Source organism: Prionailurus viverrinus, chromosome D3, assembly GCF_022837055.1.
Source record: "Prionailurus viverrinus isolate Anna chromosome D3, UM_Priviv_1.0, whole genome shotgun sequence".
Lineage (NCBI taxonomy): Eukaryota > Metazoa > Chordata > Mammalia > Carnivora > Felidae > Prionailurus > Prionailurus viverrinus.
The window spans coordinates 91,758,879-91,783,290 of NC_062572.1; the positions used below are offsets into that span (position 1 = coordinate 91,758,879).

Below are 24,412 nucleotides of genomic sequence, written 5' to 3' on the forward strand. Positions count from 1 at the left end.
AGTCTACTTCCAGTGTTATTGAACTGATACTATGACTAGTTGGGAAGATTTATATTCCAAATTGATTAAATAATTAAATGGGTGATTATAATTAAACTTTATTCTTAATAGCCATCTACTCTATTCTTTTTTTTTTTTTTTTAAATCTTGAAATGATGATGCCAGGGGACAAAATTAACCCCCCCCAAAAGATAGGGGAAATATTTGGGGCGCCTGGGTGGCGCAGTCGGTTAAGCGTCCGACTTCAGCCAGGTCACGATCTCGCGGTCCGTGAGTTCGAGCCCCGCGTCGGGCTCTGGGTTGATGGCTCAGAGCCTGGAGCCTGTTTCCGATTCTGTGACTCCCTCTCTCTCTGCCCCTCCCCCGTTCATGCTCTGTCTCTCTCTGTCCCAAAAATGAATAAACGTTGAAAAAAAAAAAAATTTTAAAAAAAAAAAGATAGGGGAAATATTTAAATTCAACTTTATTTTGTAAACGCTAACAGTGAACATTTTCATATACCATTGGGAAATGAGATGAAGCATAATTTGGTTTCAAACTCTTCTTTATTACTACATGTTCGTTTAAATGAGAACAGCTACTAATGCTCTCAAGTAAAGGGAAGACTCTTTTGGTTATGGAAGTTATTCTGCCTTCCTAGATGTACTGTTTTGTTTTGTTTTTTCTAACTTCACAAAGGCAATCGCCATTTCCAAAACACATCAAGCTGAATTTCTGTTAGGATACGCCAGAACGTTTTAGGACAAAAGCCAGCTGACTCGGGCAAAACCCTTGAAAGACTTGTTGCATTAAACATCTAAATGAGTAAAATACATAAAAATAGATGCAAATGATTTGTTTCATTTCCTGAAAAGTATTTCATGATTCCCCCATATCTACCCACGGTTACCATTTTTATTCTCCTTGGCCCTTCCTCTTGAGCCTTGTGGGGTAAACTTCCCAGCTCGCCAGCACCTACCGCCTAAATATGCTGCAGGAAGACAATAGATCGCATTTATAAACTGTAGGGGAGGATGTTCACTTGTGTGCAAATGCTAAAATGGAATGAGCATTTACACACTTTAAGCAAAAACTGCAGCTACCAAATCTGTCTCTAGTTGTTGCAGAGGTTTTCAGTCCAGAATTATCATTAAAGATGAATAATTGAAGCCTCTGTACAGTTTCTTTAGCAATCCCTAGACTTCCTTTTTTATGCCATGAAAGTTTGAGAAACATAAACAGCCCTGGATTGTTATTGGTACTGAGTAATGCAGATTTTATTGTTACTTGGGATCTTCAGTATGCTCAAGGAAACCATTTAATTCATATTATTAAGTAGGAAGTCATTAAGGAAGAACCTGATAGAATCAGGTAAAACCAATTCAGTCTCCTTCAGTTGTTGGAAAATTCAATATGCTTTATTTAAGCAGAATCATAGATACTGTATATTAACTATTCCAAGCAATCTTTACTCAGCTCAGAAAGGCCAGATGTATGGGAATTGTAAAAAATCAGGATATGCATAAAAACTGTTCAAGTGCATAAAGCAGCCCCATCTGGAAGACATCTACCAGAAATGAAGTTGTACAAAACCATTCCATTGATAATAAAGCTAATTTTTATGGGTCTGACAAGTATGTAATTATGTTCAGTGGTGCTTTTCAGATTTTATCACAGTCAATAAACCGCAGTGGTAATTTCATTCCCATTTGACATATTTACATGGAAACATTTGATTGGAGGAATTAGTAACCCTGAAAGCCTTGATAGATATGTTTTAATGATCTGTGACCTCCGCAGTCCCTCATCTGTTTATTGTTGCAACAGGCGAGAAGTCGTTCCTGTGTGACCTCTGCGGCTTCGCGGGCGGCACGCGGCACGCCCTCACCAAGCACCGGCGCCAGCACACAGGTCAGTTCGGGCGTCCGTCCGTCCGTCCGTCCGTCTGTGGCCCTCGATTGCTTGTCTGTTCGGTTTTCGGAAAATCCGTGTACTTGAGGGTCTCCTGAAAACTCTCTTTGAATAACATGTGAATTCACCTGTTTTTTGCATGTGAAAAGTCGGCCCTCTGTAAATTCGTGTTGGGTAGGAGGACAGAGAGCTTGCGTGCAAAGTGCGGACGCACCAGGCTTCCTCCCTGCAGCCGAGACTTTGCCTGGGGGTGAGGCTGGGGGGTTGGTTGCTCTCAGACGTGCCCCCTCCCCTCAGTGTCTCCCTCAGACTTTCCTGTGCTTGCCCCCTCCCCGTAGCTGGCTACCTGCTTATCTGCAGCCCCGCCTTCTGGGCTACATCTCCGCCCACCTAACCACCTGGACCCTGGAGCCCACAGTCCGTCTACAGTTGGGGCCAGTGGGTGTGGTTGTAGGTCATCACCGTATCTGTTCTTGCCGTATCTGTTCTTGCCGTATCTGTTCTTGCCGTTAGGAAGGGACAGCAACAGAGAGGGCAACAGAAGTAGATAGTGACATTCAAGAGGATTCGTTTTTATGATGTTTATTCTTTATGATTCAGCAAAATAAAATAGATGCCTTGGTTAGGAACACTTAAGAATAAAAAGTTTTAAATATTTAGTAAAATTGATTACTTACTCGGATTTATAATTATGTTAATAATTATAAGTTCTATGTGCCTGGGACAGTACTATTATGGCCTTTTCCCTCCTAATTTATTATTTTTTTTGAAGTTGATTTATTTGAGAGAAAGAGATCATGAGGTGGGGAAGGGCAGAGAGAGGAGGAGAGAGAATCAAAAGCAGGCTCCACACTCTGTGCTGAGCCCAGACGTGGGGCTTGATCTCACACCTGTGAGATTATGACCTGAGCCGAAATCAAGAGTCAGATGCTTAACCGACTGAGCCACCCAGCAGCCCTTGTCCCTTCTAGTTATTAATAGAACTATTTTATTATCAAAAGTGACCTCGTGTAGATGATAAATCATGTGGTAACATGATTTGTAACTAAATGTACTTTTGTGTGGGGGGCCACGACAGGGGTGGTTTGGCCGTTACACTCCCGCTGGCGTGAAATGAAGATACACAAAATACGTTCTTTGGTACATTTTGAATCTTAATATGTTATATTTAACGGATAGCTGTAGGTAGCTTTAATGCCCAGGATAGTGTTTTTAAGATCAGTGAAAATTAATGCCATTTCTTCTAGATCTTCAGTTTCTATGATTGCCGTCTCCGTATGAGGTTAGAGTTAGTATTGAGTGTAATTTCCAGTGTTTAACATGATGTTGGAGACACACACTTAACTTTGTAATGTGAAAGCCCATTTCAAGTTTATTGCAGCTACCTACTCTTTTAATCCAGTGACTTAAGAGATGGGAGAAGGGGCCCTGTGGATGGCAGTCATCCTCAGCGGCCATCTTGGAAGTTGAAAGCGTGCGCATGCGGTGAAGCGTGTTTCTCGGTGCCCGAAACGTTCCTATCGGAGTCACTGTTGCTCGGCCGGTCCCACCCCGCTGTGGCCTGGGGACCAGGAGAGCCTCCTGTGTGCACCACCTGTGCCAGCCTGGCAGCACTCCCCCCCGCCCCCCGGCAGTGAGGACAGTCGTGCTGTGATCACAGGCGCTTACAGGTGATCGATCACGAAGCCTGCGTTGAGGAGGCACAACTTTATATTTTATGTCAGGTCCAGAGGCTCCTTATTACTTTGCTATTAACTTTATACCGTATAGGACAATGTCTCACAGACAGAGGCATCTGTCTTTGTGGCATTTATCTGCCTCTGTGGCACAAATCAAACATGATTCTTTAATACCAAAGTCAGTTCTTAAGACTGTTTGCTTCAGCCAAACAGCTTAGTACAACTCCGTCTACGCCCTTCGCTTTTATGCCGGATTTATAATATTTAAGCAACCTGCAACTTTTTTTTCCCCCAAGGCCGGAATCGTGTGGTACATTTGAAATCTATATTTCTCCGATGTATTCCTCTTTGACATGGTTTACCTTTTTAGCACAGAGCGCCCACGCAAATTACAATCAGCTTGGAAAGGGATAGGTATCAAAAGTGTTCCAAATGGCGTAAATAATTCCCTGCTGCAATACAGAGTGTCCAGGGGCTGACACAAAACATCTTCCATTTCAAGATTTACTTTTATCACCTGTCAGAGACCCTTGATTCAAGGGCACAGGAGCAAATCCTCACGTGGAGTTGAAGAGTCTTGGCCAGCTTAATAACCACCAGCCTGCCCAAAGGAACGCAAAGTGTGAGTTTCCATGAGGAGTGTGCAGCCTTTTTGACAGATTGTTGACACACAAAGGGCAGTGCTCTATATCCAGAGCCGTTCTGGTGTTCCCCCTCTGATGTTCTTTTACTTCCCCGTCAGAGGTACCTGAGATGCAGAACATTCCTTACTGGTTATTTTGGCCAAGATAGTCGCTCATAAAGGAGAGGGTGAAGAGCAACACAATTCAGTGTGCACTGTTATGTCATGAAAGGGGAAGTAAGAGGAAAGGACATTCACCTTTGTTCTGCTGTTTCGAGTAGGGTGTATGCAGGGAGCCCTACTGACTTAGAGATAGCACTGTTCATGAGTAATTCTTGCCTTACTCTTGCATTTACTCGTCTTTCTGGAGTTAGAGTGACAAAGGATTCAGAAGGACTGTTCCCAATGCACTACATCATTTTGATCACTCCTTAACAAGTGTGTGATGGTACCTATCTCACTTCAGGCATTAACAAGTACTAGCAAGCTAGAATTCTTATTTAAAATTTGTAGATTTTTTTTGTCTTCAAGTTTTACAACCTAGAAGGTGCATTTATTTCCCTGGCTATATATTGAGACTAAAACAACAACAATGACAACAAAGAACTACTTCTGTATCTGTATTTCAGAAGTATATTTTTCCTAAAGAAATTACTTGAAGGTGGGGCACCTGGGTGGCTCAGTCGGTTGAGCGTCCGACTTCGGCTCAGGTCATGATCTCACGGTTCGTGGGTTTGAGCCCCACGTCGGGCTCTGTGCTGACAGCTCAGAGCCTGGAGCCTGCTTCGGATTCTGTGTCTCCCTCTCTCTCTCTGCCCCTCCCCCACACATACTCTGTCTCTCTTTCTCTTTCTCTCAAGGAAAAAAAAATAAAAATTAAAAATTAAAAAAAAAAAGAAATTACTTGAAGAAATTCCCTGAAATTACCTGAAGAAATTATCATTTATGGATTGAAAAAAAAAAGCCAATTAACATATGTCATCAGTAGCATTGGGCATGTAACAAGATGAATGAGTTACAAATTAACCATTGTGTACAGATTTCACTGTAGTTTGTATAAATTGACATGGAGTTCGTCTACCAAGAGAGGAGACATGCTTGAGCCTTCTTTACTTATTTGTTAACACATAATATTTTATGTAGCATATTTTGGTAGCATTATATTTTTTTCTGTCGGCCTGTATAGAACTCAAAATTTCTTAGTATTACGCAATTTAATCTACAGTGGCTCAGTGTTGTCAAGTTGGGTATGAAATGACAACTCATAGTTCACTGCAGTATAATTCTTGCTTAATATGAACTTCAAGGTATTAAAATATTAGATACTATGACATTTTCATTTAAAAGTGTTTTTTTTAAGTTTAAATCATGTCACATAAAAAGTCATAAAAATTTAAATGAAATAAGCTACATTAACCATGTTTTTTAAGTTCTTATGTTAAACCTCCAAACCAAGAAAATGAACTTTAAAGATGACCTTTCATTTATACCATGAACTCAGTGAGTCCATAGTATCACCCTTTACCCTCGTAGATTCCTGCCAACTCTATGAAAAATGGTTAGGTTAAAGATGCCTACCAAGGCTATTAGAATAAACAAGTTAGCAGTGAGTTATGGTGCCACACATTTTCAAACACTAGGTTGAATGGAGTAAGAAGACATCAGGGTATATTTGTGTATGTGCTTAATGAAAAAAAAAATCTTTAAGTTGTTTGACCACTTGAATCCATTATGTTCAAAGTGGAAAATTTACACTACCTAACTTGACCTCTCATTATATAGCTATAATAATCATGAATGTATTGTATTGGCATAAAGGTACACAGATACATCAATGGAACAGAAGAGATCTATGCCTGTATTTGTCACTTGTTTGAGACCAAGGTACAATATTTAGAGATAAATCTAACAAAGGATGTGCAAAACCCCTACGTTGGAAACTGCAAAATATTGCCAAGAGAAATTAAAGACCCAAGTAGGATGATATACCATGTTCATAGACTCAGGAGACTCAGATCCCATCAAGCTTCTTCATGTTCTGAAATTGACAAGCAGATTTTAAAATTCATATGGAAATCAACGATCTGAAATAGTCAGCTTTGAGGAAGATGAACAAACCTGAGGACTTATATTACCTGACTTTGTATTATATTATAAAGCTACAGTAATCGAGTCTATTCTGGCATCAGCATCATCAAAGACAAATCTATCAGTGGAATGGAATAGAGATTACATCTACATGGTGAATAGATTTTTTTTTTTTACAAAAGAAAAACGGCATTTTAATCTTTTTAATATATAATGCTGTCCTTCCACAGTAAAAATGAACTTTGTTCTACATATCATACCATGTACAAAATTAACTCAAAACTACTCATATCTAAATGTAAAACTCAAAACTAAATAAAGTCTAGAAGAAAATTGAAGAGAAAAATCTTTGTGAACACAGATTACTGAAGATTTCTTAGATATCACATCAAAAGCCTGATGCGTAAGTGAAAAAAAAAAACACATAAGTTGAAAAATTATAAACTGACAGGTTAATAACTTTATACATTAATTAACTTTTCCTCTTTGAAAGAAACTGTGAAGAGAATGCCAAGGCGAACCAAAGACTGGGGAAAATATATGTAAATCACGAATATGATAAAGGATTTGTATTTGTAATATATAAGTTAGAAACACTGTTATAAAGAAACAACCAACCAATTAAAAAGGAGTTGAATGAAGGGTGCCTGAGTGGCTCGGTTCATTGAGTAGCCGACTTTTGATTTGGGCTCAGGTCATGATCCCAGGGTTGTGGGATTGAGCCCTGCACCACTGGGCTCTGCACTGAGGGTGGAACTTGCTTAAGATTCTCTCTCTCCCTCTGCCCCTCTCTCCTGCTTGCACATGTGCTCCCTCGCCCTATCAAAAAAAAAAAAAAGAAAAAAAGAAAAAGAAAGGGTTGAATGATTTGAACAAACATTTCACCAAAGTATATAAATACGTGGCAAAGAAGCCCATGGAATCACGAAATGCTTCTCAACATGATTAGAGAAGTACGGTTTTGAAACACTGATGATACCATGTCCTGGTGATGATTTGGAGCAGTGGGAACTCGCCTGCACAACTGACAACAATGTAAAAGGGAGACACCACTTTGGGAAATAATTTGGCAGTTCCTTACAAAATGAATGTGTACCTTCCCAGTGGCCCAGGCAGCACACTCCTAGGTGTTTGCCCAAGAGAAAAGGAGATGCCTGTCCAAGCAGAGACTTGCACATGGGGATTTATAGCAGCTCTGTTTGTAACACCCAAAAATGAAAAGAGCTCGAATGTCCTCGAATGGAGAAACAAATTGAGGCACCTTCATACCGCGGCATGCTACTCTACTACTCAGCAACGGAAACGAATATTTACACCTGGAGTGACACGAGTGAGTCACAAAATAACGCTGACAGGAGGTCGGACGGGAGAGAGCACATACTGTATGTCTCCATGTGTATAAACCTCTGGAAAAACGCTAACTAATATGCGGTGGCGGAAAGCACGTGAGAGTTTGCTTGAGGATGTTCTGCACCAGAAGAGAGAGAGGGGTACAAGGAACCTTTGGCAGGAGGGTGGCTGTGTTCCTTGTCTTGACTGTGGTGGTAGTTGCGTTCTGCCCGGTATGGTCAGCGTAGATACTTCAGAGTGGTGAAACAGTTAAGAACACGTGTGTTTTAGCGCAGATGGCGCATCACGGTGTGTTTCTGTCGTCCGTGAGAACTGCCGTGTGACCCTCGTGTGCGGTCAAGATGCTCTGCATTGAATTCATTGAGCGATTCGATTCGCTTCTTACAATGACTGTGAAAGTTTTCAGACACGCTTTTGTGGGGGTGTCGATGTTTTTACGACCTGGCATATTCCTGTATCAAATTTGAAGAGGTAGACCTGTTTTCTTTAGCCTTACGTAAGATGAAGATCGTATACCGTCTCAAATAAAAGCAAAACCCCCCATCATCATGAAAGTGAATCTTTGTATAAGTCACTTCAGTATAGTTGCATTGTCTATACCAATTTAAGTGACTTGACCAGCAGTTTGGAAACCAAGAACAAAGTTATCCAAGCTGACCTGAGTGTCCACTGGATTGGGTGTTATAGTTGAGCCTTATCCTAAGAACAAATGGCTGAAAGGTACAAAAATGCCTCTCAGCTGCAAGAATTTGCTCTTCTTTCCATATGGTCTTCTTTTTACAAGAATAAATAGAATATTTCCTTCTAGGATCTATTAAATGGTATCTCTACGTTAAATCGACGATCTGTGTGAAACCACATAATTATTTTGCATCTAAGAAGCTTTGCCTTTACTGATTGGGAGAGCTTGATGAGAACCACTGGTGTGTGTGCACCTTTTTCATCTTTGGGATAGGCCAGTGCGCGCCCTTACCCGTGTTCAGGCATTCCTGTTATAGGGCGGCAAAAGCAAGGCCTTGGGCATCCTAAGTCCCTTCCACCTGCTTCGTCTTCTCTAATCCTCACACGTGTCCCGCTCATTTGGTGGTTCTACCCTTCTGATCTTGTCCGGGAGTTGACAGGTAGGGAGCGAAATGTGGCAAAACCTGGTTTGGGACTGCAACCCATGTGGCTTCTTCTGACTCTGCCACCCGAGGCTGCAGGAACAGATAGAACACTGTCACACGAGACGTGGATGCACTCAGTTCACTGTCACCACAGCTCTGGGTAAGGCCGTTATAAACAGGGGGACAGGCTTCTCAACGTTCTCATTTCAAGACACATACAGTTTTGTTGCTCCCTGAATTACGTAGTTTTATACCAACCTAGTACATGCTTTGTTTTCTGCATAAGTCCGTATCCTTACAAGAGTATTCTAAAAACATCAGCATTAAGAAGTGGCAAGTAGAATTATTGAATATATGTAAAATTAATCCATTCTCTGTGTAAAATTTCTCAGAAAGGATGTCTCCCGAGAAGAGTATTATTGTATATCATAACTGCTTTGGGGAAGGAAGTGGTTGTGAAGCTTTCTCTAGTTCATCGGTGTCCAACAGAAATGTCATTCATGCAAGCTACACCTGTCATTTTAGGTTTCCTGGCAACGATATTAAAAAATGAAAACGTTGGGGCGCCTGGGTGGCGCAGTTGGTTAAGCGTCCGACTTCAGCCAGGTCACGATCTCGCGGTCCGTGAGTTCGAGCCCCGCGTCAGGCTCTGGGCTGATGGCTCAGAGCCTGGAGCCTGTTTCCGATTCTGTGTCTCCCTCTCTCTCTGCCCCTCCCCCATTCATGCTCTGTCTCTCTCTGTCCCCAAAAAAATAAATAAACGTTGAAAAAAAAAAATGAAAACGTGGGCGCCTGGGTGGCTCAGTCTGTTAAGTGTACAACTTCGGCTCAGGTCACGATCTCACAGATTGTGAGTTTGAGCCCCGCGTCGGGCTCTGTGCCGACAGCTCGGAGCCTGGAGCCTGTTTCGGATTCTGTGTCTCCCTCCCTCTCTGCTCTTCCCCGCTGGCTCCCTCTCTCTTTCTCTTTCAAAAACAAAATATGAATAAACATTAATTTTTTTTTAAATGAAAAAGTGATGAGATTTTTTTTTTTAAGTTAACCAAATGTCTGTTCATGTCTTTTGCTCATTTTTTAACTGAACTATTTGTTTTTTGGGTGTTGAGTTTGATAAGTTCTTTATAGACTTGAGATACTAACCCTTTATCTGATATGTCGTTTGTAAATATCTTCTCCCACTCTGTAGGTGGTCTTTTAGTTTTGTTGATTGTTTCCTTTCCTGTGCAGAAGCGTTTTATCTTCATGAAGTCCCAGTAGTTTATTTTTGCTTCTATTTTCCTTGATTCAAGAGATGCATCGAGTAACAAGTTGCTCTGGCCAGTGCCAGAGAGGTTGCTGCCTATGTTCTTCTCTAGGATTTTGGTGGTTTCCCGTCTCACATTTACGTCTTTCATCCATTTTGAATTTATCTTTGTATATGGTGTAAGAAAGTGGTCCAGGTTCATTCTTCTGCATGTCGCTGTCCAGTTCTCCCAGCACCATTTGTTGAAGAGACTGTCTTTCTTCCACTGGATGTTCTTTCCTGCTTTGTCGAAGATTAGGTGACCATATGTTATGGGTACATTTCTGGGTGTTCTGTTCTGTTGATCTATGTGTCTGTTTTTGTGCCAGTACCATACTGTCTTTATCGCTACAGCTTTGTAATTGAATTTGAAGTCTGGGGAATTGTGATACCTCCAGCTTTGCTTTGCTTTTTCAAGATTGCTTTGGTTCTTCAGGGTCTTCTGCGGTTCCATACAAATTCAGAATACACGCATGGACATTTTTCCAAAGAAGACATCCAGATGGGTAACAGACACGTGAAAAGATGCTTAACATCACTCATCATAAGGGAAATGCAAATCAAAACTACAATGAAATATCACCTCACACCTGTCAGAATGGCTAAAATTAACACAAGAAGCAACAGGTGTTGGCAAGGTTGTGGAAAGGGGGAGCCCTCTTACACTCTTGGTGGGAATGCAAACTGATGCAGCCACTCTGGAAACCAGTATGGAGGTTCCTCAAAGGGTTAAAAATAGAACTACTCTATGCTTGAGCAATTACACTACTAGGTGTAATTACCCAAAGGATGCAAAAATACTGATTCGAAGGGATACACACACCCCAATGTTTGTAGCAGCACCATTAACAATAGCCAAATTATGGAAAGAGCCCAAATGTCCATCAGCTGATGCATGATAAATAAGATATGATACAAATATACAATGGAATATTACTCAGCCATAAAATGAAATCTTGCCACTTGCAATGATGTGGATGAAGCTAGAGTGTATTATGCTAAGCAAAATATGTCGGAGAAAGACAAATACCATATGATTTCACTCATATGTGATATTTAAGAAACAAAACAAATGAAAGTGGGGGGAAAAAGAGAGTCAAACCATAAAATAGACTCTTAACAAAAGAGAACAAATAGGGTTGCCGCAGGGGAAGGTGGGTGGGTGATGGAGTAAGGAAGGCATTTGTAGGGTTGAGCCCTGGGTGTTGTATTTAAGTGATGAATCACTAAGTTCTACACCTGAAACTAATATTGCACTGTATGCTAACTAACTAGAATTTAAATAAAAACTTGAAACTGAAAAAAATACTTAACTAAATGCATCCCAATTATTACCATTCCAGCATGAGATCAATATAACATCATAAGTGACATTTTATTTTTTATGTTCTAGGATTTTGAAATTTTGTATGCATTTTATTTATACTTCCTAGTGCATCTCAATCCAGAGGCTACATTTTTATACCAAATTTATGATTCATATGTAGATTTGATAACACTCTTTAGAAAGTAGATTCACATTCCCAAAGTGTTCTATACAAACTTAAACATTTTTTCTACAGGAGAATCCAGTATCAGGTTTTTAAATTTAAATTTACAGTCATTAAAGTTCAATAGCCCCGTTTCAAGTGCTCACCAGCCACTGCAGGTAGTACAGTTAAAAACTAAGATTTGATGGTTTCTTCGAATGAGTGTGTGTGCGGAGGAGGGGTGGTTAACACAGAGAAAGTTATCAATCAAAGGACTGGCCTTGAGTGGAGTGTAAGCCCTTGAACCAACTGCAGGGTAAAATGCCTTCGTAGGTAGAGCTGTTCTGTCCACACAAGGGAGTGCTGTTAAATACTATTTTACATGTTTCTTTGAGGCTTCTTTCTGAGGTGATCTCTTATTCAACTTTAGTGAACTGTAATTTCTCCTTACTTGTATCAGTTTTTTTTTAAATAGGTATCCATTTTTAGCTGTATTTTTTTCTTCACATTTAACTTTAAGATTTTAGTTAAGTTGTATGCTGCATTTTCAAAAAATATCTCTGTTATATGCTTTTTCGTGGTTTCATCCTCACTGAGATTTTTATGATGGGCTCTGGTGTAACGTAGTTTCTTAAATGACTCCAAATACAGTGCTGGAACAGGCTGTAATTTAGATTTCTGTTTGTGTAAGTTACATTTGAACTACATAAGGTATACCTTGCTTCCATTCAAATACAGAAATAAAAAATCAGTGATATCTTCTAAGTTTCTCACTCCGAGAAAGAATATTCACATGTCCCAAGTGTGAGCAGTCGATTAACCTATCTTCTTAACATTTATATGGAAAGAAGTTTCCTTTTTAATTGTCAGTAACAGGTTTAGCCTTTCATTTCCAGTTTTTTTATATAATTATTCATGTACAACATTGCTTTCTGTTTTGCAGGAGAAAAACCTTTCAAATGCGATGAGTGTAACTTTGCCTCCACAACCCAGTCTCATCTGACTCGACATAAGCGGGTGCACACGGGGGAAAAACCCTACAGATGCCCCTGGTGCGACTACAGGTAATGCTTTCAGTGTTTGGCGAGTAGAGTCAAGTGGGTCACCCTGGCAGATTCTCCGTGAAAGAACAGTTTTTCTGATCAGCCCAAGTTGGCCCAGCTCCTTAGGTTGGGGGTGATGTCACCATCAAATTCTAGTGACTACTTTTAAAATTCTTTTCCGAGTTCTTTTCCGTTTTTTATAGTCTTAACACTTACGTTTTATCATCCTTTGTGCATCTGAATTTCAAGTGATTTATTTCCTTGCCCAAGTGAGGCACGGTTCCGTTGAATCGGTCGTTCAGGGCGTGTGGCACCTTGTCTCCGATGAGTGAAGCGCGTTCAGGCGATGAAGACGAGAAGTGTCTCCCGCCTTTAAGGATATTGTAGCGTAATAGGTGGCCGGGTAATAGGTGGCCGGCTGAGTAATCACAACACGGATTTCACGGAGGAAAGTGAAAGGCCAGGGGCGTCCCTAGAGAAGGAACAGGACGCCCTACTCGAGAGAGCATTTCACCCAGGGCCCGAAGAACGGGTAAAAGTCCCGGTCCCATGGGTGTGGTACCGGCCGGCAGGAGGCGGGGGTGGCTGTAGCCTTTTCTGGCCGAAAGCGTCAGAGAGCCCATGCGTGCTCAGTCCCCTCCCTCGGCTCCTCGGTGGCTGAGGGATGTCTGCCGCCCTGCACAGTTGCTCTGCAGCCGCCGCAAAGCCTCGATGCCAGAAGTCTGAGACGGATGCGGGCAACGGCAGCTAATCCATTTTACTGTAAGATGTGTGTGGAGAGTGCAGCGTGAGAAGCCAAGTGGGCAGTGGAGCTTGCAGCCCGATCAACCTGCAGCGGGAGCCCGTGGGAGGGAGCTCAGGGCACGTTAGGTGGTCGGTCGGACCCCACGGACTTGGCGGGCCGCCGGACTGTGAAGCCTGAGCCACTGTGTGAGCGCCTTCTCCATCCTGGAGCCGAGGACCTCACGGACCCCGCTACCCGTGATGACCGGAAACATTGAGGGTGGTCCTTGCACCGCAGCCCGCTGTGTTAAGCGTTAGCACGTGTACCTTACGGTGCAGCCTTCGTTGAAAAAGACATTTTTGTATTCCTGTGGATGTAGCCTCTGCATTCAGTAAATATATTGCCATAATCTCTATTATTTTCCTCATTATTGCGTTAAGTTTTATGTGAAAGGTCATTTAATAGTACAGAGATATTACAGATATATTTCATTCATTAATTATTCATTCATTCAACATTTTATGAGTTCTGTCTTTGCTTAGCACTGGATTGGTGTTTCTTGGAAATTTGGTAAAGCGGAGATCCAGTTAGAGGTAGACATACACGTTTTAAGGTGGTGATAGGAGTTGCTTAAAAACATAAACACTTTGAATGTTCTTTTCCTTATTAAAGAGGTCATACTATGTAGTTGCATTCTCTGTAAAACACAGAAAAGCAATTAGAAAAATTGTAAAAATTTCCCTTAATTATCACTTTTAGCTATTAGTATTATATCTTTATAGTTTGTATGCGTTAGATTTGAGTTGTTTTGGAGGCTTTTTTTGTTTCTTATAAATTTTATTTTTCATACTTAACAAATTGTAACTAGCTTTCTGTTTCATTCATCTAGTATAACTGTGGTTTTCGAACTGTTACTTTTCTTTATTTATCTTAAGAAAGAGACTGCGAGCAGGGAAGGGGAAGAAACAGAGAGAGAGAGAGAGAGAGAGAGAGAGAGAGAGAGAGAGAGAGAATCCCAAGTAGGCTCCACATGGTCAGCACAGAGCCCAACACAGGGCTTGATCTCATGAACCATGAGATCATGACCTGAGCTAAAACCACGAGTCGGACCCTTAACCCACTGAGCCCCCCAGGCGCCCCTTAAACTGTTACTTGTAGGTACCAGAACTGTTATTTCAAACAGGATCATGTTCACATCCCATATATAAAATAGATAAGTGTTTTTTACCCCTTATAAATAGATTTCATAGTTAAATCTGTAATATTTACTTATAATATTAAAAAATCATCAGACAATATTGTTTTGACAAGCAAAAACATTTCAGACAGAGGAGTTTCTTTAGCAGTAGTTGTTGGGTTAGCCTTGTCCATTTTACGTCCTCATTCTGGGGTAAGCAGGAGGCCAAGCTCCAGAGGAACTGACCCAGCAGGCACGGACATCCTTCACCTCTGAGCTGCCCCTTGCTCCTTCACAAATGTGGGTAATGAGAATAGCAGGGGTGTTGTTCATTTAGAGGAGGGGCACTTAGACATCCCTGGCCGGGCCTGGCTGAGATACCGGAACCCCGGGTTTCCTCTCGTCCCAGATTAGACCTTTGAACGGTTACACCTTGTAATCTCACGATAGTGTTCAGTGAGGCAGTGCAAGAGTTTCGATGCCCTGAGAGTCTTTGGTGTGTTGAAATGTATTTATAACACATGTCATAATGGATTTTTTCTCCCAGTTTTTGAATTTGTTAAAAATACATTGAATCCAAAATCAATTGATGGATAATTGCTGAAATACCTTAGAATTTCAAGTGCCTCATTTGAAAATTACTCTTCTCTTAATATAAACCTGATACTGGCATAGCTCTGAGTTAGATGAATATGCAGTAGTCACTTTACTAAGTTTTTAGACATTTGGGCCATTTTTGGTTTTTCCTTTGAAAATGCTTATTCCCAAATCTTTATGCATATCTTATGCATGATCTTTTAAAACAAATTCCTGGACGTAGGACTTATGGCTTTTAATAATAGTATGACTACAATGGTTGGGACTTGAATATTGTCTCTCCGGTAAGTACTGTGTTTTGGTAGACTCTTAAGTCTTTGTATGCTTAAACATTTCAACGTTCTTCAGGTTTCTTGATATGAAATTGTGTTACGCTTTTGCTGAGCTTGAAGTTCTACTACGTGTCCCATATGCAAGTTACCTCCCTGACGCCCTATCCCTTCCACTTAGAAGTGCATCTGAGCCAGCTGGGCCCCATCTGTCGGACACCTCCATCAGCCACTGTGCGCAAAAGGAGATTGTGTTTTCTAAGAATATTGTCGCCATCCCATGAATTAATACTCAGGACACTTAAATCTAATGATCTATCAAATTTCCTTTAGAAATGTTTGAAATTCTTGATACAAGGGTAGTTTGGTCTTAAAACTTGAAAAGAATTTGATTATTATTGGCAGTTAGTAGTTTCAGTGCTTTCTGTTCGTATGAGAGTTTTATCAATCTTGATATGGTTAGGTCTGCTTTCCCTCGTGAACAGAAGACAAGTTAACCTTGCCTAGGAATACAAAACCTTGCAGACACATGAATAGTGATGTTAGGGACTATGAACGAAATATAGAATTTACAGCAGATACCGTTGTTTTCTTGTTGATGAACAAAAGACTTAAAAATGAGCAGGCAGGTAAGTTCACAATGATTGTTTTGGTTGCATAGCATAGTAAGTAGGAAATGCTTACCATATCTATCTTACAACAAGGAGAATATCTTTTTTCACAGGATAGATAAATTTGAGTGTGTAGATTTCCAGAGAATAAAAATACCTATAAGATAATCACATATTTCAAAGAAGATACTGTTATCTTTGTCTTGATTCTTTCCATAATACTTTATTGCTTAAAATACTTCAATATGTTTTTCCCATTTAGATCTTTATTCTTAATGTAGAGAGATAAAAATTATTCCTTAATGTAGGTAGATAAAAAATTATGTCTATCTTTGTCGTTATTAACACTTATTTGCAGGTAAAGTTACCATTGTTGGAAACTGAACTATTATTTAAGTTTTACTTGAAAATATATTTTTATTATATAAATGGAATATTAGTGAAGAAATAGTTGTAGTTAATAATTATTCATGAAAAATGTGAATATAGATTTGTTTACAGAAGAATTTTATAATTGGTCTTTTGAACCTGGGGCTATTTTTCAAGTTTGCATTATTAATTTAGGCAATGACATCTCATTCTATTCAAATGTAAACATGTACTCCTCTCCTAAGCTTTTACTGTTGAAAATATCCAAAAGTCGAATCCATTACAAATCAGTATATTCCATCATTACTCTGTAACTTCTTCATCATTAATTACTATTCATTAATTTCAGAGCATAAATTTGGATTCATGGCACACTGTTCTGCCATGTTATCTATGCAGCAAATTCTTAAGATGTGTTTCTACGTTAAATGGAAACAGTCTAGCAGTTTTCTGTATTTTTATTTCCCTTTGTTAGGTATTAGTTGTCACTTCTGTGTTACAAAATAGAAAACCTTTAAAATGTTAAAGTACTGTTCCTAAAAATATAAATCCTTATTTCCCCATAGAATTTATTAATACCAAACTATGTTCTGTTTCACTGGTAACACTGGCTCTCACAAAAAAAATAGATGGCTATAATTGGGCTTTCTTTTATGTGAAACTTCTCATTGGCTTCTGTTTTTGATTTAGGATTTACGGGGGAAATACAATAAATGTATACTAAACATCAAACCACTGATAAGTCATGAGAACTAAGACAAAAGGCTACCTGCAGTATTAAAAATATTAAGAATAATCATATATTATACTTTAAATGCCACTTAGCAAATTAAAGAAAACTAAAACGTCAAGCGAAACTCTGGCAATTTGATCATTTACGTATTGTGTCCCTATAACGGATCTTGGAATAACTTAAGTGTTCCCTATGATTGCTTTTGGCCAGAGTTTTCCTCAACTGTATAATGTAGATTCCTAGTCTTACACACATTCTTTAAAAAAAATGTTTTACTCTTCTGTTTTTCATTTTATTTACTATTCTTATTATTTTTTAAGTTACTCAAAATTATAATCCTAATAGAAATATGATATATCATGTTGCTGTGGAATAAAATGTACAATTCCTGCCTCATATTAAAGATCCCTCTATTGTTTGCTAAACTTGTAGCAAAGACGCTTGGATTTTTTCAACCCTACTTGTTGGTTTACTTACGTCTTGGCCAGTGTAGCCCATAGAAGTCATTAATACATAAGATTTTGATCTCAAGATTTTTCTTTCCTGTCTGGGTGAGGGGGAGGCTCAGAATACTTGATGCAATATTTAACCAAGGACAAGGTGGTATCTCAACTAGAAATGGGCTTCTTGTGAAACTCCTTAACATCTCTTTTATTACCCCTGTAAATATTTTCCTTAGTATTTTTTTTATAATTAAATTCAGTAAGTTTTCACACATGTGACTGGAGTAGAGAGAACTCACCATTTGTCACAACCATTTGAAATATGTTTTCTGTCTTAGAAAATATTCGTCAAAAATATTTTTGGTTGATTTCTGTCTTAATTTTACAAGATGCTGGAAGCATTTTTTAGGTCGTTTTACGATGCAGGGACAGAAGATTGTATTCATAATAATTATATCCCCTTAAAGTTTGAATTAATTTTTCAAACATACATTTCTATGAAGAGTCTCAGTTATGAAAATTTGTTTCAGGTCTTAGATAATATTATGCGTTCGTATGTAATGTTGCTGTGTAAATACTTTATGTTTATTATGCATAATTAAATAATAAGACAGACTACCTTGGTTATCGTGGCCTTAAGAATTCAGTGTTCGGTGGTTCTCATTGTTCTTACTTTCCGCTTACTCCAGCAGCATCCTGAGCTAAGGAGACCAACTCCACAGGGGATAATTTTCTCCTTTTGGATGATCTCTTCTGAGAGTCTCAATTTTCCTTTGGCTTCCTGTGCGGGTTCCCAGGTTGTACCAGGAGAAGCAGTGGCTAGAGCAAACTTGGATTTGCCCTGAATAGTGACAAGAAATAAAAGCAGGTGTTGGTCCACGTAGCCGAACATCATCTATCGCGAGAGAGAAGTGCAGTTGTACGCACCCAACGAACAGTGCACGTTGTTTCGTCAGAAAAATCAGAGGTAGCATTCGCTCCTGATGGGTGACTGTGAAGTTCTCAAAGAATAACGACACTGCATAAATGTGATCAAATGAGAATATCTAGTATTCATATTAGATAAAGTTTATATTTATAGAACTCTGATTAATGCCACAAGCCTAGCTATATCGGAACAGACTTTAAATCAAAACTGTTTTTGTCAGTGAATTAAGCCAGAGAAGGGCTAATCCTGCACGATATCACTTATATATGGAATCATAAAAAAAAGAAACAAGTAAAAGACAAACTCCTAGAAACAGAGAACAGAAAAGTGGTTTCCAGGGGCTGAGCATGGGGGGCGCTAAACAAGTGGGGAGAGACTGGTTTTTAAAAGGGTGCAGGCTTTCAGTTACAAGAAGAGGAAGGTCTGAGGACCTAACGTAAAACATAGCGACTGTTTCGGATAAGACTGTTGTATCATTGAAATTAGCTAATAGAGTAGGGCTTAAATGTTCTCACCAAATTTTTTTTTAAAAAGTACTATTTTTAAAAAAAAAAAGTACCGGTGAATACGGTCTCATTATTTCATTTACCTCAAATCTGTTGTCTCTATATTCTGCTCTATTGTAACTGCCAATCCAGATAAGGGAATAAAACACAAAGGTACTTAGACTGAAAGGTTCGTTGGGGAGCCTAGAAATCCAGCCATCTCGCAGACTTTTCGTAGCATGATGACAGTTGCAAGGCTTTCTTCCTTGCGTGGTGACCTGGAAGGCGAGCGCGCCCTGGTGACTCCGCACAGCTCAGCTAATCGCAGGCAGAGGTCAGCAGCGTGGCTGGTTTGTGAAGCCATGTTTGGTCGGCGGCCAGTATCGGTGCTGCTGGGGGGTTCCTCGTGGCACGCGTCGAGATGACAGCTGTGATGGACTTGTACTGTCTTTCACGTGGAGGCCATGTTGGCGGTAAGCTGACCTGGGGCTTTTGAGGGCTTGTCTTGCGAAATGACCTCAATGGATCTTCTTTTCAGATTTTCCATAGTGGATTGAGAAAGTCGCGCTCTATGTTAACGTATTCTTTTTTTGCCTACTGTTCTTATCCGTTTCGGCAGGAACTGAATTCTCTCTGTACAAGTATCTTCTCTTTCTCCCTGACTGTTTTATTAGTGATCTCTTTTTTAATCTCAGTGGTTCTAACTGTGGTCTTGATTTGGTTTTGTATTTTCTGTACTGTTTAGGTCTGGTGTTATTTTTGTACACAGCGTGTGTTATTCAGACTTTCCTTCCCTGCCCGGTAGCACCCAAGCACATGGGCTTTTTAAATTTCGTTCCCGCCTGACGGGCCCTGTCCCAAGGCAGCACAAGTCTTTTTTTTTATATCAGGCCTTTAGTTAATGTGGGTAAATTTTCATCTAACAAAGCTCATTTGAGTAAGAGAAAATCTGTGGACTTTTAAACAAATAGATTCCATAGCACTAAAAATTACAGTTTTGTTCAGATGTCTTTAAAAGGGGGAAAAGCACTGAGATAATTTGTTCTGCTTATCATACGAGTAAGTTGTTTTGTTTGTGGATGAGGCTGAAATAAGCATTGAGATCGCAGATTAATTAGAAGAGCCATTTTGAACACAAAGTGACCACAGATTCCCTCTGCTATCTCTTCAAGTAGAATCTAGACAAACATGTTTATGTAACCCGCGGTTGCCGAATCCCAGATCCAGTCATTATAAAAGGACCAAAGCTATCTTTGGGGATGGTCTTTCTACAAGGAATTACTATGGACAGTCCCCTGGGTGGTAGTTAGATATATGTGTATATATTGTGGCAGAAAGTAAGGCCTTCGAGATGAAAAAAATAGAAAATATTTTTTTGGGCAATAGTCTCTTGCATAATAAGTTATTCCTCAGACATTAGAGCTATTATCACACAACAAAACACTCTGCTGTGTAACTATCTATATCTCCTAGCGTCAGAGGCTCACACACAGTAGCTGATTAGGGAAAACTCTGTAATCACCAGGAGGGGCTGACAAGAGTCAGTGGAACATCAGGCACGTCTTCCAGCGTAGTATTGGGTTTCACAGACTCAGATGTGGCTGGAGGAGAAAGTAACCAAACAATATTAACATAGCTGTGAAGCGCCTGAAAGTTGGACCACGGTCACTAGTTCAATGGGAATGATAACACAGTAGTTCTGTCGTTTTCTGTTGTTTTCACAGATTCTGAAATATTGCTGTGCTAGGGCCTGTATAAACAAGTGGGGGAGAAAGAAAGACTTGAAACATTTAGAAAGGGGTGATGCGGTAGTTTCTGTGAGGCGCAAGACGTAACCTGGCTCCTGTATCCGCGTACCTTCTGTACCCTGAACCCGCCTCCGTGGAGGAGGGTGTTGGCCTACAGTGCGGAAGGACATACGAGCGTGTGCTCTGCCTTTACTTTAAGAAGGTCTCTACAAATGAGACGACGACGTCGGTATTTTCTTAATTAGAGAATGTAATGCAAACTGTTGGCTTTCTCCTATTTGTGAGAAGTAGCAGGCTTGTGAGAAGTTCTAGAATGAATAATACCCGTAAAGTTTCTTTTAGACAGCGATAACTTCCATCTTCCTTCCTACGGAGCTACCAGCCAGCTGAAGTAGAAATAAACCTGTTACTCTGTAGAATCTGTTACTCTGTGAGGTAATGTGTAACCTGATACTTCCCCCCAACACACACACACACACACACACACACACACACACACACACACAGGGAATTTAAACCTAATGTTAACCCTTACTTATGCCCCTTAAAGTTTAATTCCTTATTCTTCATTATTTCAACTTGAAACTTGCTAAACCAACCCACATCCCTCCTTTCATATCTTTTGGAGATCTCTCACTGACTAAGGTTCAAATATATGTTAGTTGACTGTGCTTGGCTCTTTCTTTCCTCGATATGTTTTGTTTCTTCATTGTTAAGTTACATGTTTAACAAACATATGAAGTGTCATAAAACAAATTAGAATTTTCCCACTGAGAGAAAATGTGGCAGATTTTTATTTGTTGTGTGTAAATCAGTCTCTGAGATTGTGTTATTGGGGGTAAGAAGTGGTTGACAGTTAAGTTTGACAAATTTTTGTTCTAAAAACTTCAGATAGCTTTAATTTTACTTTAAGTTTCTGTTCTGTTTTCTACTCCCAAATTATACTTTTCATCTGACTTTATCTGGTTACTTCGGCCAACCCGGAGTGTCGGGCACATGGACCAGGTGGTGAGGGACACCTGGGTAGCTGGAGTTTTACCCCAAAGCCCAGTGAAGAATTTTAAGAAGGAAAGGGACATACATTTTGTTGTTCCAATTTCACTGACGCAGTGCGAAGGGGGAGCCTGAGGAGGGACACAACGGGGGACAGAGAGGTCATGTAATAGATGCCTGCAAAGGTCCCTGGTGGAAACAGTAAGTCCCTAACCCTAAACTGACACTGGGCACAGGATAGAATGGCATGCGGGTCCCAGTGCTTGTCAGGAGGTGGGCTGCATGGATCAAATCACTGGATTCAAGGGCAGGCTGACAGAGTCATGCCACCCTTTAGATGCCAGGGCTGCATGGTGGATGGTGGCACGGTTCCCGAGGTCTGTGCTGCCGGAGGAGGAAGGTCTCTTCAGCAGAGTGAGTGAGGTTCGGGATGTGTTAACCCTGAAATGCCCACGTGCGGTCCTAGAGGAAAAATGTCAGGAGAAACATAACCAGAATTCATAGACTTGCAACTTGAAGGCATCAATCGATAGGAGCGATATTTCCCTTGAAATTGGGGAACGGGAAAAACGCAGAGGGGCAGATTGCAAGTGTAACAGGGGCTGAGAAGCAGCTTCCCAGAAACGGAAGGGACCTCGGGCAGCAGATGAGCCTTATCAGACGCTTCACAGAGTAAGGGCAGTGCAGTCCCCCTGCCGCGTTACCAAGAGGCCCCCGATTCTCTCTCGGAGACCAGTGCCAGCAAAGGGCCGGGGACAGAGACCAGGGAAGTGCACAAATTGAGGAGATGGCAAGAGTGCAGGTGGGCTGGTCTTGAAGGAAGGTCTGTTCCGACGCCCGCCCCGTGACAACGCTTGGGAGACGGTGAGAGCCGGAAGGGCAGACGGGCAGGTGCACTTTGCACCTGTGCATCTGTCTTCATTTGTGTGCTAGAGATCGCCGCTTAGGGTTTTTGTGGGTGCCTACCTGCCAGGGTGAGAGAGCCAAGTGAAATAGCCGGGGTGAGTGCTGTCTCCTACCCAGGGGCCGGGATGGGGCACGCGAGGCTCGGCGTGCTGGTTTTGTGCCGCGTGGAGGGCACTGGCGGTGTGTTTGAGTAGGCCTCCGTGGCTTGGCAGAAGCCCTCCCGAGCCACGGCTCGCCTCGCGTTCTCGCCGTGGGAGCCCCTGTCCATGGAGAGCTCCAGCTTCGGAAGCTCGGAATCTGCTCGGGCAGCTGTTGTCGCGGTGTTTCTGCACCACACACGCTCTTCCCTTTGTTGCGTTACAACTTGCATTGAGAATGTGGAGATGGTGTGAGGGCATTATTCTGCCTCCCCGCCTCCCCTTCACCCCCCCAAACATTGGGATTTTATTTGTTTTATAGGAAGAATTTCCACAAAGGCCGTCCTGGTTTCACCCGTGTATGCAACTCAGAAATCCGCTTGGCACCCACTTAACGATTCAGTGTAGTCATTTAACAAACACTCATTTTTAAATGCAATCTTTCAAAATGTGACATCTTTCCTGTGACTTAAACAGTTTTTGTGAGTGTCTCGGGGTTCTTCTCAGACCAATAAATCTAACAGGCTACTCTAGTGACGTCATCAGCCAGTGGAGGAGTTCAAGCACTCTTGGCGATGACACCGGATGTTTTACAGTTTGCTCGATTTCTTTTACCTGTGGGTTGTTTGTGTGGCTTCGTCCAGCGGATTGTAGGTATGGCCTAGCCCTTTGATCAGCTGTGGACTTCATCATGCCTTCTGTGTCCGCTTGTGCTGAAACTTCTGTTTGTTTCAGATTGACCCCGTGCCTTCGTCAAATTGCCATACTCCTAGAAACCTAGGACTCTACCGGAATGGTCCCCCCAAGAGAAATGTAACAATAAGGATCATGTGGATAGTGGGGTCGGTGTGTGTACAGTATGAAGAGAGAAAGCGAGTAGATCCCTCCTTAGGGTGAGAGGGTACATAGCGTAGGGTGCACCGTAAGTGCCGTGTCGGGGTCGCCGTACCACACCCCTGCAGTGGAAGTGAGTCTTTGCTGTTGTCTCACAGGCTGGCGTGTGCTTTTTGTTTGTTTGTTTTTGCATTCAGGAGCATTGTGTGTGGATGTCCTTTGATCCTATTGGATTTCTTGCTGCTTTGTTTCTTTGCAGATGATGATTATCCCAAAATGGTTACGGCAGCATCTCAGTTTCTTGGTGTTAGCTGGTTTTTTAACTTTACAGATGAAAAGTGCATTCATTTCCCTTTGCAAATTGAGATGGTTCTATACATCTTGTCACAAATTTGGGGCAGCATTTCTGTGAGTACAAGTGAAGGAAGTAGGAACAGTCACCCTAGCATTCCCGAAGTAGGTTCGTTTCAGTATTGTCTGCGGTGCGTTCTTGACATGGTCGGGGCAGCATCCCTTTCCTGGACTCACTCGGCTTCCTTGGGGAAGAAGGGACCCGGAGACCCCAAGTAGGAATGGCAGTAGTAAGTGTGTCATTGGAAATGTACCCTCTCACACTCAAGGAGCCGTGTGCCTGGGCCTGAGAGATATATGGATGATCTCAGCATATGTATATTTTTAATTACATGTTCCTTTCAGTTAATGATTTCTGTGTGGCCACTGAAAAATGATGTTATGAATATAATGATTGTACAATCCAAATCTTACTTCTTGAGTTATACGTACTTATTTTTAACTAATATGCACACACACATATATCACCTTCCTCGCGTCCATTTTTAACAAAACAGTCTCTTAAAACATTGTGTGCTCTGACATAGAAGAGATTCAAAACAAGGATCCAGTTTTATTTTTAAGGTTGTTTTTTTTGT

The 24,412-nt window shown here is 41.0% G+C and overlaps 1 protein-coding gene across 1 annotated transcript in view; it reads left to right on the forward strand.

Moving 5' to 3' along the window:
* The window catches only part of ZNF407 (zinc finger protein 407), a 456,641-nt gene that overhangs the window by 272,440 nt on the left and 159,789 nt on the right, over nt 1–24,412 (forward strand). Inside the window, exons 6-7 of the mRNA XM_047827318.1 lie at nt 1,807–1,890; nt 12,430–12,550. Of these exons, the coding sequence (XP_047683274.1) occupies nt 1,807–1,890; nt 12,430–12,550 (205 nt within the window). The remainder of the gene's footprint in view (nt 1–1,806; nt 1,891–12,429; nt 12,551–24,412) is intronic.